At 45.0% G+C, this 14297-nt stretch overlaps 1 protein-coding gene across 2 annotated transcripts in view; it reads right to left on the bottom strand.

Annotated features, from left to right (window-relative positions):
- The window catches only part of CSMD1 (CUB and Sushi multiple domains 1), a 1075408-nt gene extending 1071170 nt beyond the window's left edge, over positions 1-4238 (bottom strand). For both annotated transcript variants that reach the window (XM_054629077.2, XM_077174973.1), the window contains exon 1: positions 3571-4238. In XM_054629077.2, coding sequence (XP_054485052.2) covers positions 3571-3637 — 67 coding nt within the window. In that variant the 5' untranslated portion in view covers positions 3638-4238. The remainder of the gene's footprint in view (positions 1-3570) is intronic.
- Positions 4239-14297: the final 10059 nt, after the last annotated feature.

Genomic DNA, 14297 nt, shown 5'->3' with positions numbered 1-14297 from the left:
AGAATGCATCCATCAAATACTTGGTTTTACAGCTGGGTGTTCAATACCTTGCACTGATGTTCTTTTAAAAATTCCCTTTTTTCAGCTCATTTTCCTCAGAATTGCTTTAGTCTTCTCTGGAAGAGAATGAAGCCTCTCTAGAGAGACCAGTCTCACAGTTTGAAAAACACTACTTTGGAGAAAAAAAAAGACTTTAAAAGAGACAAACACTCTCAGTCCAACAGGAGTAGGCCTTTAACAGAGTGGTAACTTTGTGTGATGTAGTTGTAGCAATTATTATGACAAAGTGATAGCAGGAAACAGAAGGTACATAAAATGTTTTGAGATTTATTATTTTTTTTAAATAAAATCCTGAACTGTAGATGTGAGACTCCTTTTACTGTCTGTATCTAATTTAAGAACAGAAATGTTTCCCCTTTGTTATTTCCATTAATCTGAATGATACCTCTCTGCACAAGCCTGCTTATGTACATTTAGTTTGAGGCAATTAGGTGGCAATGAAGGTGCTGTATTTGGTTATCTAAACACATCCAGGAAATTACCTTGAAAACATGTACTGGAACAACTCTAGGTATTAAGCAGTATGTATTCCTACTGAATATATGTTCTACAGAATATAGGTTGTCCACAGACCTTATGTCACAGCAGAAATGTCTTTTACTCTTTTCTTGAATTTTAGTCTGAATTGAGTCTAAATCTATTATTTGTTCTACACCAGTATGAATTTTTACAGAAATTATATTGATGTGTTTTTTCTTTCAAGAAAATCAATAGGGTTCTTTATGTTTGCTTTTGTTACAATACAACATATCAGAATTAGCAAATGGCTCTATAAACAAGCCCATCTTAACATGCATAGCTGAACACCCTGCCGTCTGTCTTGTTGAAGCATAATTGCTATGATAGGGTAGCTTCTGGGAAAGCGGTTCCTTTAAATGACTCCATACTAATTTCCCTTGATGCTTAAAGCACAATGAGCAGGGAAGGATTCCCCAAATGTTTTCCAAAACACTCAGGTCCATCAATCAGATTAAATCAGTCCAAAGAAATGTGTAGAACTGCATCTCAAGTCTACCACAGTGAACGATGATGAATGTACATTTTCATCCTTCCTTGTTCCTTCAAAAAGTTACAGAAAATTCCACAGGAACAAAGGGTTTCCATTTCATTTCATAACGAGGAACACTGTGGAAAGCAACCCACCTGTCATTTTACTGAAAGATATGGGAACGCCTGTGGCAACACCTCCAGAAATTCAGCACTCGTTTCTTTTTTTGCTACTAAAATCCCCAAACCAAGCAAAACCTGGGTGATTTCCTTCTACAGTGACCAAATTATTTGATAGCAAGGGGCTGGTAAAAGAGAGTTCTGAGAATCTAATAATTAAAATTATTTCGCGTGCTCCTGAAACCCTGGCTCTTTATGTTACTAAGGAAGGAGTTTTTTCACTCTCTGAAGCATTAACGTAATTTCAGCCTCAGGATTACATTTGACTAAATATAGATACCTCTGCTCAATTGCCTGGGAAGGTAAACGGGAAGGAATTATGTCAACTGTCCCCGATGGCTCCCCTTCAACCTGTTGTTTGACTTCAATATTAAGTCAGTCTTTAGCCTTTAAGTGGGTGTGTTGCTGCTTCACATTAAGCAGGTATAATTACATTCTGCAGAGCAGCATCAGCGGCAGTGCCCAAACGTTCCTGGCAAAGCCTTTGTATGTAAGCAAAACACGTCGGATCGTCGCTGAATAACCATGATCCAGCCTCCAGCTTTTCGTATGTGCTGTCAGCCATGAAAAGAAAACACTTAAATGTCAAACGACATAACGGGCTACAGTGTATTTAACAAATGAGTCGCGGGTGTCGGCCCATCCCGGGAGCGGCGTGGCCGCGGCAGCAGCTGCCCCTCGTCCCGCAGTCCGGGCCCGGCTGGAGCGCGGCTGTCGGGGCAGCCCCGCCAGGGACCGGAGCTCCCTCCCCGCCGGGCCGGGCCGTGCCCGGGGCAGCGCCGGGAGCCGGGCACGTGCGCGGGCGGGACCGGGGGCAGGAGGCACCGGGGGCTCGGGGTGGGCAGGCTGGAACTTTGGGGAGGGCGGCCACGCCGAGAAGCCCCCGCCCGCGCCGGGCTGTGTGTGCTGCCGGGCACAGCCCCATCCCCAGGAGCCGCGGATTCACAGCCCAGGAGAGCCGTGCGCCTTTCTCGCCCCGCTCCCTTCCCACAGAGGCAGCCGGGTGGCGTTGCTCGGTGGACCGCGGCAGCGGCAGGATCCGGGCAGAGGAGGGATGCTATCGGGCTGGTGTGGAGCCGCAGCCGCTCCTCCGGACCGGGCAAGACTCCTGCCCGGTTCCCGGCGGCCCGGGCTGGCCTTCTACCGCCTCTTCCTGCAGATACGGCCGGAGGCTATAGGAAGGAAGGCACCCTGCCGTGCCACCCAGGCGGGCGAGGGAACCGGGTCGTGGGCACCCGCAGGACGGGGAAGGCTCCAGCCTCGCCCGCCAACCCGGGGGCCGCGGTAGCCCTGCTCCCCCCTCTTCAGCCGCCCCCGCACCGAAAAGACAGCGAGAAAAATAAAATGGTGGGAACGATGTAAAGCGCCCTGGAAGATTTAAGGGAGACTCAGACGGTACAAACCGCAAGGGGAACCGTCATCCCGGAGGCAGGCAGACCAACCGGGAGCGAGGTGGGAGATGACAGAGGCTGTATCGGGGACAGGTGCTCAGATGCGAGCTGCCTCACTCCCTCCCTCTCTCTCTCACACACAGACTCGCATCTCTCCCAGCATGAAAAAGCGCAGGGCTAATGAGAGGCGAAGTGAATAATGGGGAAGTTGTTGTCTCCAGCGATGAGCCAAAGTAATGGGGCTGAGGCCAGCACTGAAGTTGTGTAACCAAATTCTCCCCCGTCACCCCCTCGTTTCTCCACCCTCCCCCATTGATTTTAAGGAGAAACCCAGCTGAGGGGGGAGACTCTCTCCACCGCACACCCAGCAGAGAGGAGTCCTCTTCCCTCGGGCACGGGCAGGCAGCTGGCGGAGGTGTCCCCGGCGCCGCATCCCCGCCTCCGCGCAACTTGCGGGGAGCGGAGCCGGCTGAAAGCAGGCGGAGGCGGCTCTCCGCGACCACCCACTCCGCGCTCCCCCTCGAGCACGGCAAAAGCCGGGGAGGCGGGAGGAGGGGAGATCCAAACTTGCCAGCCCGGGGATTGTCCCTCACACGGCAGCGGGTGCCGTTCGTGCGTGCGCGGAGAGCGAAGTGTTCCCAAACTCCGGCGCTGCCCAGGCGGCTGGATGCGCACGGCTCCGCTCGCGGCGTCGCGGCGGCTGCTGCCCAACTCCAGGGAGCTGGTTTCTCCCGGGGGAAGTGACCGGCCGGGAGCAGAGCCCGAGGGGAACACCGGCGGGAGGTGGGAGGCAGGGAGAAGGGAGACCGGGCTCGAGGAGCCTGCTGTTTGCCGGCGCAGAAACGAAGCGAGGGAGAGAGCTCAACCGAGCGGCAGAGATTTAGCTGAGGGGTTATGAGTGCCGTAACCACAGCCTACACGAATGCAATGCAAGAAACCCGAATCTTCTTACCCTGAGCTGCAGTGAGGAGCCCCGCGCAGAGAACCAGCAGAGACTTGAATTTCCTCCACGCAGTCATGTCTGCAGTTATTCCACACACACACACACTCTCACACAAAACCCCCGGCGGCTCTTCTCGGCTGCGACCGTGTCCTCCGAGCGGCAGCGGGGCTAAGGACAGCGCCAAATAACCACCACAGGGCGAGGAGAGGCGGAGAGGAGCGGTCCGGGTCCCGAGCGCCGCGCAGCGCCCGGCGCCTCCTGCAGGACTGCGCGGGCGGCTCGCTCCGCTCTGCTCACAGACAGCATCAGTCCCGCGCCGCGGCGGGGCTGCGCCGCTCAGCGCCCGCGGAGCCCCGGCGCCGCCGGCCCGCCGCCCGCCCAGGGGAGGGAGGGCACCCGGGGAGGGAGGGGAGGCACGCCCGGGGCCGCGGGCGGCGAGGCATGCACGGCCGCCGGCGGGGAGAGCCGGGCAGCGGCGGCGTCGGCAGGAGAGGGATGCGGAGAGTGCGAGGAAGAGGAGGAGGAGGAGAGGGAGGAGGAGGAGGAGGAGGAGGAGAAGGAGAGAAGAGGGAGGGAGGGATCGCGGCGAGAGTAGCGCAGGCAGCGCAGCGGAGCGGCTGCCAGCCACACGAGAAGCCGCCGCCGCCGCCGCCGGACTCAACCATCACTTCCCAGGGAGAGGGGAAGGGGCCGGCGCTGTGCAGCCGGAGCTCGCCCAGCCCGCAGCCTCTCCGCGCCGCCGGACAGCCCCGCACGGCCTCCCGGGGCGGCCGCGGCCTCGCCCCCCGCCCTGGCCGCGGCCCCGGGCGGCTGCTGCCGGCCGCCGAGAGGCCCCAGGGGAGCGATGGCTTTCGCCGGGCCCGGTGTCCCCCGGCGCGGAGAAGGGTAGAGGCTGTAGGGCTACACCTGCCCGGGAGGCTTCTGCTGCGATTCCCCGGTGTCCTGTCCCCCAGCTCTGCCTGCGGTTCGCCTCCGCCAGCCCCATGCGGGGTGCGAGAGGTGCGGGTGCTGGGGTCCCTCGTCCTTGGTGAAATTACCCTCTGCTTTCGTCCCTGCTCTTGAGAGGGGAAGGCTTTCAGGTCCAAAATGTGCCCTGCTCGTTCCTTCTAAGTTGTTCATCAGAACAAGCTGTTGTTCCTGAGAGGAAGGAGACGAGCCAATTTCTCCTTGCAGAACACTGCTTTGTCTTTATGATGCCGTTCTCGAGAGCTCTTGTTGCCAAGAGGAATTTCTGCCATTAACAATCCTTTCCAAAAGTAAAGAAAAACCAATCAGAATACGACATGGCAGTATGCACCAGAGGCTTCCCTACCACCAGCCTGGAGCAGGTTGGTTCCTTGAGCCCGAGGGAGAGGAAATGGTGATCCAAGGTTGTCATGTCACAGGTCCCTATGCTCCATGATCCCAGCAAAGGTTTCTGTGCCAGGCCTACCTTCAAACGGGTGGCAAAAACGTGCCCAACCCTGACTTTCAATCCAGTATGAATTGTCACCATCACTGCATGCTGGGCCTGACTCCATAATTAATGCTTACCTATATCCGTAATTAAAAGACAAAAGCTCATAGGAAGGAAAGACAGAAACACAAGCCCTTTTGGAAAGGTAGTTTCAAGGTTGTAATTATTCACTTACGACAAGTTTTCTTTCGTGGGGAAATATGCAAAGTTGTTTTCTCGTTGTAAGTTGCATGAAGGTAGTGAATAGGCGCTGAACGAGGTAGGCTGACTTTGTAATAAGCTCGTATTTAGATAAAAACGTTGTGGTTCTCACTCAAAAAAAAAAAAAAAAAAAAAAAAAAAAAAAAAAACCAAACCAAAAAATTAGGAAAGCGGAGCCAGGCAGGATGCCGAGCCAGACGTGGCATTGCTGCCATCTCGTGGCAAGCTCTCCCTCCCTGCCGGGCCAGGCCTGCAGCCCCTTCACTGCCTTCCCCGACAGCTCCCAAACCCACTGCCCTCCAAACACTTTCACAGAAGGGATCTGGTTTTAATTAGCATTCATCCATATTTTAAGAACACCTCCGGGACTCATTTCTTTCCATTCGTGAAAGTAAAATGGTGCTAATACTTGTTAGTACCAGACATCATGTAGCCAAGCTGCTGTGTAGAATTCCCCAGTCAGAGCTGCTCAGGCTCCTCCACTTATCCTTGTCAGAGGACTGGGGGGAGTTTGCTAACGATTGTAAGAAAGATGGAAAACTTAAGCTGAGACTTACTTTCTGGCATCCAGAAATCTGAGGCTCAGATTTCTGAAATGAGCAATTGTTTGCCTTGCATCTGGCCCAATAATTTTTTGTTTTGTTTCGGTGTATTGTCTGTTAAGTTAGGATAATTGAAAAATCATAAATAAACACTGTTTATATGCATATAGTTGAAAGCAGTAATGATGGTATCATTTCTTGCTGTGCTGTTTCAGTAAGCACTCTTGAGAAGTTGCTGTTTAATGCTACTCATGGCAGATTCTGCCAGAGCTCCAGTATGATATCATATGTGCCTTCTTGGTCTTGACTCACACAGCATAGATTTACTGTATCCAAGGCCTTCTGTTCTTCTGAGGATTTTTGGGGCCTCATTGAGCTTTTGGGATCCAATTCCTTCTCTTTTGAGCTATACAAGTGTTAATTTCTTCCCTTCATAGCACCTAGATAAGGTAAAATAACCAAGCACCATGATCAGTATGACTGCAAAAGATGCCCTATCTCCTTTCTTACATCCTGTGACAGTAAACCATAATGCATAAACATTGTTGGCCTTCAGCATGTTACCATTAGCCTGAGACAAACAGGATAGCACAGATCCCCACCCCGAGAAGATTTCAGCCTCTCAACAGACTCAGGCAGCTGTCACAGTGACTTTTACAAACCTTGTTTGGTGTATTTTTTTCCCCCAAAAGCCAAGAAAGCCAGAAGATGACTCTGGAACTGAAGCATGGCATTCCAGGAGGAGTCTCCACCAACCTGACTTGAGTTCAGTGTGGAACTGCAGTACCTACACATGGTAATTACAGAATATGATCTAACCTAACGACTGTAATCTCTCTGTTGTATATTAAGTACCTAATGTACTACCATAAAATCCACAAATTTATGAGTTTGAACAGAGGCAATATTTCTTTCTATTCCCTATAGACGGTATGGGGAGTGTATATGTCAAGACTATTTGTACTAATCAGGGTGATTTAAAAGTAACTTGACAAGGATTTATTTTCAGTTGAGAGCTTGTCCTTTTGTTCCTCTGTGCCATATAAAACAAAGGTCTGAAAGGTTAAATTTCCTCTTCTCTTTTCATTTTTTTCAGCTTGCTATGTTAATAATATTGAATCCATATTTCCATGTTGTCTTTTTATGGGAGGAAGAAACATCTTTCTGTAAGGTGCAAGAATATTTGCACCTATCCAAGAAGAACTACTGATTCAGAACATATCTGAAAATATACCACATTCTTATTAAAAAGGGATGTTTGTAGGAATCCATAGCCACAATCTGTACTTGCCACTGGGCACAGAAATCTGTAGCTTTCTGCCAGAAGATTATTGTGAAGTTGAAAATGTGAAATACTCAAAATTTCAAAATATTATACTGGGGAAAAAATCTATAAGAAGATAGTCTTCAGCAAAAAAGAGATTTAGAGTGAGGAAGTCAGAAAGTGGAACAGTGCTCTCCATGAGCAACTTGGTCCAAATGGTTTTTTGTCACATAAGCTCTTTAGCTGTAAGCAAAAACAGAGATCAGAGTTCTAAATACTCTCACTTAGCACATTCTCTTTTCAAGAACTCTGTTTTCAGACTTGAAACATTTAATGACTTCTTTAGTTATAACCGTCTTCTAGGCTGGAACAATGAAAAAAATATTTATATGTACATATGTTCCTAACCCAAATTTGTTATACCATAAAGAATAAAAAGGAGGCCATGCCACCCACAGTCTGTCTACAGTCAAAAAATTTGTTTCTTAGGCTTATCTTGGAGTCTGCTTTCTCTTTGGGGTAATATTGTGTTGAAACTAGAATCTCTTGTTAGACTGACAATAATGATGACATCTGCAATATCAGCTACAACCACATCATTGTTTTATATACTACCAGCAGAGGCCAATAAATGTAAGTATCAATAGCCTTCTAAGATGGGGAAAGAAGAAGCAAACAGGGTAAAGGTGGTTACAGGCTGTCAGGCAGGATACTTCAAGGGAGTATTGGTCAGCAAAGAGGATATCATGATAGTGTTGTTCAAGAGGGCCCCTGGGTGGCCTGCTCCTGCTCTGCTATATTGTATTCCCCTGTGGAATGCTTAGTTTAGGGGGAACAGTTGGGAAAAGTGTTACACTGGGAAAATGTAAGTTGCCTGTTTTAAAGTACTGTCAAGAACTACTTAGCTCCTCAGGGGCAGGCTCTAACACACTTTCTTTTCAGAGGACCTACGCTGATCCCATCTGTAGGAAGATGAGACTTCTAAAAGACATTTCTGCCTTTGAGGGAAGGGGGAATGTGTAGGTAGTAGCCTTCAAGATGCCTGTAGGAGACAACATCAAGATTATTATTCCACTTAGGAACTGTTTCTCAGAAGTTTAAATATTTTAGTTTTGGAGGGTTAACATGGGAAAAGGGAACTTTGTTGTAGTAGTTCAAGGAAAAAAAGATTATTTGTTTTCTTGTCAAGCATAAAAAGATCCTGCAAAGCATAATGTATGACAATGCAAGGCTAATAATGTGGGTAACAGTAGCTTGGATAATGGTCTAAACAGACAAGTAAGTTAGTATCCTGACAGTGAGCAAAATGTGACAGTGTCAGCAGGCTTTGAGAATTAAAAGTAGTGAGTTCTATCAAATTGGAGAAATATTGAAGAAGCAGAGAAGAGAGGCCATAAATAGCTCAGAAAACAATCTCTTTTTTTGGCAAAAATCTCATTGGATTTGGGAAGGGCAACACTACATTTTTCAGAACTGGAAAGATCCTTCTTTGTTTGAGAGAGGGTAGATGTTTGGTTGTGAGGAGACTTTGGTCATACCTGTCAGGAGGGCTCCATACCCAAGTGTACTGAATCTAGTTACTTCCCTTGAGCTGTCTACCTGAGTGACCATGCTGCTGACTTATGTACAGATATGCAGCATCTCAATTATGAGTTCACACTGACTTATTAAGAAAGGGCTTGGTTTAACATCTTGTGAATTTCTGTTAACTTGAGCTACCATTATTATTCTGTACCATTTGTTTATTTGATTAAGCATTTGGAAGAAATATGCTTCAACCTAGCTCTCTTGGCGTGGTTTCCTCATGCTAGGTCTTACATCTAATTTAGTCTTGCAACCCAGTTGCTAGGAACTAAAGATCTTCTTGTGTGTTGGGAGAAAGACTTAAGTTATGTCCTTGACTCATATTTTGAGCTAACTGGCTGAGAAAGAAAGGTTTTGTGTACAGGAAAGGATAGGTTTCTGTTTGATTCATGATGCATTGGAGATGATGGCTATGTCTACATGAGGATATATCAGAGAGGCAAGCTGAGATTTCAGTTTGGACATAAGGAGTTTAGTCTGGAGTAGCCTAGTATATCTATGAGTCATTAGCAAACAGATGGTAGTCGAATTTGTATTTGCTGATGAGAAACAAGGTGTAGAGAGAAGAGAGAAGGAAAACAAGGACAGAAAACCCACACAGTAACTTGAAGAGTGGATGAGAAGTATGTTCTCAAATGTACTACCTTAGCAGTCAGGTGAAGTGGGAATTGATGAAGATATGAACATACACTGTTCTAAGAAGAGTTCTGTGTTAGGTCCAAGTGGACAAAAATGGTGTCTTCCTAAACTTTAGTTTTGGTGGATTGAGGAAGTAATAGTTTCATTGGGCCCTGAAGAAAATAGGGCCCTGATTAAATCAGAGAAAACAAGTTGTTTCAAAGGGATTCCTAAGATTGTTGCAGTAACTCTAATATTCTTCTTGTGTTCTCATTCTCCTTCCATAAAGAATGACCTCATAGCTGGGAGTTGAAAGTGAAATAGAAGGAAATGTAGGTAAAGTCATATCGTTTCTAACATGGCAAAGACTAATCCATAAATAGAGGGGTAAGTTGTCAGAAGAGAGAAAAGAGGACAAGAAGAGTCCAGACTGTGAGAAAAATGGTGAGAAATTATGATACTGATCATGAAAGAAGTCTGATGGCTGGGTAAAATGGAGGCATTGAAGCAGCTAAAGAAGTAAAATGAGTCAAACACAGAAGAAACTTTTAAATCTATGTTCAGAAGAAAAAAATAAGTAAAGTATTAATGGTTTAAGGAGTAAATAACGAATTGTAAAGCTAAAGCAAGGGTAATCTTATGTAGGTGTTTAAAAATTGTTATAAGCACCTCTTCCGGCTAGGGTACTTGAGGTTTTTATTCCTTATTAGATACTGCTCCTAATTGGGGTTTAGACCACTGTTGTGGTAGTGGAAGCTTCATAAATAGAGAACAAAATATATTGAGATAAAAAGTCAAACATGCCAGCAAGAGCAGTTAGTCAAGTGTCTTACATCCCTTTTTTCATCATACCTTGAGACTGCTTGGTTGAACTTAAATTCTGCCAGGCTGCCAGATGAAAGAGATTTCAAAGATAGAATCAGTCCCTCTATCTTGACATTGAATGTTTGGCTTACCTTTTAATAGCAGGGTCTTCACAAGAAGTGTTAACAGGCATGAGAGGAAAACTGGGAGAATGCACATATAACCAGGTGTGCAACCATCAGTGCTTTAAAAATAATTACTATCAACAAATTACACTTAGATTAAAAGGGTCCTTGACTGAAGTGGCTTAATCTCTAGAGATACATTCACTTTGGCAGATGTTCCAAGAAATGAGTTTGTATGGCTTATGCTAACTGAACTTTTGGGTACACTTCTCATAAGAGAAGGGTCCTGAGAGGATTTCTGTGATTTTTATATCAGGAAGATGTTGCTGCAGTTTCCTGAGTTCTGATAGTGGGTTCACTGGATGTGCTAAGTTGGAAAGTAGTACCTGTGATACTCTCAATAGAACATCTGGGATACAAATAATCTTGTGAAATCCACATTCATATTTATTTTTCCAATACATGTTGCAGAAATATCTTCTACCACACCTCAAAATATTTTTTCAGGGTAGATGAATTTCACCTGTTTACCTCAATCACTTAATTTGTACCTATCCACACTTCAGGGATCTTCTGATGTAGGAGTTCCTTACAGTGAGTGGTCTCTACAAGCCTGCAGAGGGAGATAGTCTGTTCAGGTGCTTGCCAGATTTCACAGCTAGTTATCTCCCTGTATTTGCTAAAAAAGAATTTGATAGTCTGGTTTAAGCAACCTTGTGACAATGTCAAGTTTAAAATTATGTAAATGTCTCTAAACTGTTTCCTTAAGGAAGAGGTTGATGACCCTTTTTTTCAAAGGCAAACAGCCTTTACTGTTTCTGCCAAGTAACAGAATACACATAAATGTTTACTGCAATTATCCATCAAAACTTTGCTAACCTGAGCTACATGGCAGTCTTTCCACTGGCTTCAGTGATGACAGGATTGTGTCCTGTATGAGTAATAAATCTAGGGTTTTGGCTGAGTGGGAAGGAGTTATAAAATCAAAGTATTGATTGCATTGAAGTTTCAGTTACAATGCATCATTACTCACAGTAGCTATGTATAAGTATGGGACAAGAATAACATGGTAGAGTTTTGCCCCTGTAAAAGAAGAATTTGAGGTGCTCTTCCTGCTGTAATCCATTATCAATAATATCTGCCTGCACAGGAAAATCTAAAAGGCCCATCAACAGAACAGAGTCATTAGGAAATGATCATGTACTCTTATTTCTCTACTGACATATTGACCAAGCTAGATGGGGACCATCTAAATCTTTGAAATGCAAACATTGCTAGCATTGACCCCTCAGCATAACCTCAATTTTCTTCCCAAATACTGGATAGCCTGACACTGGACAGTGATTGGCTTTCCTAATACCATACAAAGATGGAGTTTTGAGAAAGAGCCTAACTGCTGCTTAAGTAAAGCTGGCAAAATGCCCTTCTGAAGAGAGGCATATTGATATTCATAAATAATGAGATTAAGTATCTTCCTGCTTGCTTTAACCAGTCATGATTTTTTTTTTCATTTGGAAAGAAGGCAGAACCATGTTCTACCCTTCATGCATGAAACTAAGAGAGGTCTAGCCTTTTTACTGAATTAATTTTTTGTTCCTTGTCATCTCATTCCCTTCTTAAACAGAATTTTACCCAGCTGTTCTAAAACAGCAAGTTCTGAGCAGTGATGATCTATCCTCCCTACTTAGTCCTTTACAGTTCATCTATTTCCTAAGTTGTCATTGCCTTTCCTTTCCTAACTTCTAAATTAGAGCTCCTTTCTGTCTAAAAAAGATGCACAAGAGGGGCTTTTCTTCTTGAGAACATCAGTAACCTAGTCTGTCTGTGGGACTTCTACACAGTAAGATCAGAACTCACCATAGAAATAATCTGCTTCTCAGATTCACCTTTCCCTTTTCCTGTATAAAGTCTCCATGTCTCTGTTTCTAGGGAGCTTAACTCCCAGACTACAGATCTGAAAAAATCAGATGTGTTCTGATTGAATTCAAGATAGCATCACTGTCATTTTTTCACATGGACAGATTTCTGATTACATTAATTATCATCAGTTCTTTGCAGTACACACAAGCCATGTTTACCTGGCATTGCCTTAAATGTTTGTCTTTTCAGCCCTTCATAATATACTAGTAAAATGGGGTGAAAGAAGAACAGAACATCCACCAGCACCTATTGTAAGCATGTAATAATTTCATGTCTTCAAATATTTTTAAGGAAATGACTAAGTAATTGATCAGTTTAGAATTCTTTTAATATTTGTGGTAACTATTGTTAGAAAAAATCAAGAACTAGAAATTCTGAGTGTTGTTATCTGTGGTCTATGCTTCCTCATGGGAACTTGAGTCTTCTGAAAGAGGAAGCATGAGTTCTTTGAAGATTTTGGGAAGTAGATCAAAATTCATTTGATCCTTTAAAAAACCCCACAGATTCTCATGGCAATGTCCTAAAGGCAGTGTGAAATACATTAGTGTCTGGGAGGGAGCTGCCATATCATAGTGATTCTTAGGTCCATAAGATTGAAATGGATCACTTCATTACAGGCAGTTATTAAAAAAATATTGAAAAGGTAATAGAATATTGCCAATTTAGACTTTGTTGGAAATAGGTCTGTCAGTTTCAAAAGATCTTAATGAAGCGATTTGGTGTGATAATTTTTTCCCTTGGGACCTTGGTTCTCAATCATTTATTATTGCCTTATTTTCATTTAGAATATTCAGAAGTGGGTGATAAAGGTGTTAGTGTATTCCTAGTTCATAGTATGCACAGGAGCCATTCACTTTGTTCCAGGTCCTGACATTCAGAGGTTTTGCTGCCTGTGTATCAATGGAGACATGTAGAGGTTAAGACCCTGTGGGATCTCAGCACATCGTTCCCGATGTCCAGAGATGCCAGGAGAACCCTTGGGGGTCTCAAAAACCCTGGAATGTTGCCAAGAGTGTTTGGTGGCTTGATTTTGATCCATCCACAGAAGTAACAAGAGTCTGAGGACAAGAGAATCACTGTAGAGTACAAGGTGTAAAAGAGACACATTTAGAGGGTGAGATATAGACTTTAAGGTTTTTGGTACAGGGGGGTTATGGAGACAAGATGGAGGGATCGGGGCGTGTCTTGTCCTTCTTCTTTCTTCTTCTTGTCCTCCATCTCCTGTGATGATGTTGGCACTTAAAGATTGGTTTATGGTGAAGGTGCACTTGCTAACATGGGCGAAAAGCATTGGGAAATAAAGGTAAATATTGTATACGTAGGTTTTAGTATAAAAAGACATGACCGCCCCGTGGGTGGTCAGAGAGTGCCTGTGACTGCCTGCAGATCAGACCTCTGTTGGGCAGACAGAAAAATTTTGTAGATAAGAAATAATAAACAACCTGAAGACCGAAAGCTGAAGAGTCCAGACTCGTCCTTTGCATCGCGTGCCACCCAAGAACCACCCTACCCGTGTCGGGGCAGAGACAGACAGCCGGACCCGACAAGACCCATTTTGCCCAATTTTAGGATCCTAGATAAGAGACAGCAAGAATCCAGATAGTGTCTGATCATGATCTGTATGTTCTGCGTTGCTGTAAAGGTACCTTGCAGGAATTATATGCTAACATTAGGTGGATGGCCTTGGTCCTCTTGTTAAGGGGATGAGTGACTATCCCTAGTCATCCATCCAAAGTGAGAGCATGTACTTTGTCATCTCAGCTGGACTGCTGTGCTTTCCACAGCAGAAAAAAGACTTTTGGAGATGGGGGGTGAGGTATGATCCCTAGCACAGGAGGAGAGCAATTCCTGGTATCTTTTTCATTTTGCTTGTACACCAAAGAGTCAGTCGGTCATTTTCATTTATTCCATTGGCTTTAAAATGCAGTCTACTGCAAAATAAGAAAATGTTGTGTTCTTTTGTGAAATAGGAGATTTGCTTAAGATTTGCAGTGAAAACAAGAATATGTAATACAGACTGTAATACAGTCAGCACTGAATTGATTTGTTATACTTAAAGCTTCTGGGGCAGATTTGCAAAGGCACAAGGGAGTTAGGAGCCAAACTCCCTTTGGTGTTCAGTGCATGTTCAGCATCTAGCTGCCCATTTCTGCTTTTGAAATCTTCTCCCATAGCACTTGGTGGTCAAATCCTAATAGATAAACCAACATAAAAACCACAAC

Source organism: Agelaius phoeniceus, chromosome 3 (genome assembly GCF_051311805.1).
Source record: "Agelaius phoeniceus isolate bAgePho1 chromosome 3, bAgePho1.hap1, whole genome shotgun sequence".
NCBI lineage: Eukaryota > Metazoa > Chordata > Aves > Passeriformes > Icteridae > Agelaius > Agelaius phoeniceus.
The sequence above is the reverse complement of the archived record's forward strand: the minus strand, read 5'-3'. Positions and strand labels throughout refer to the sequence as shown.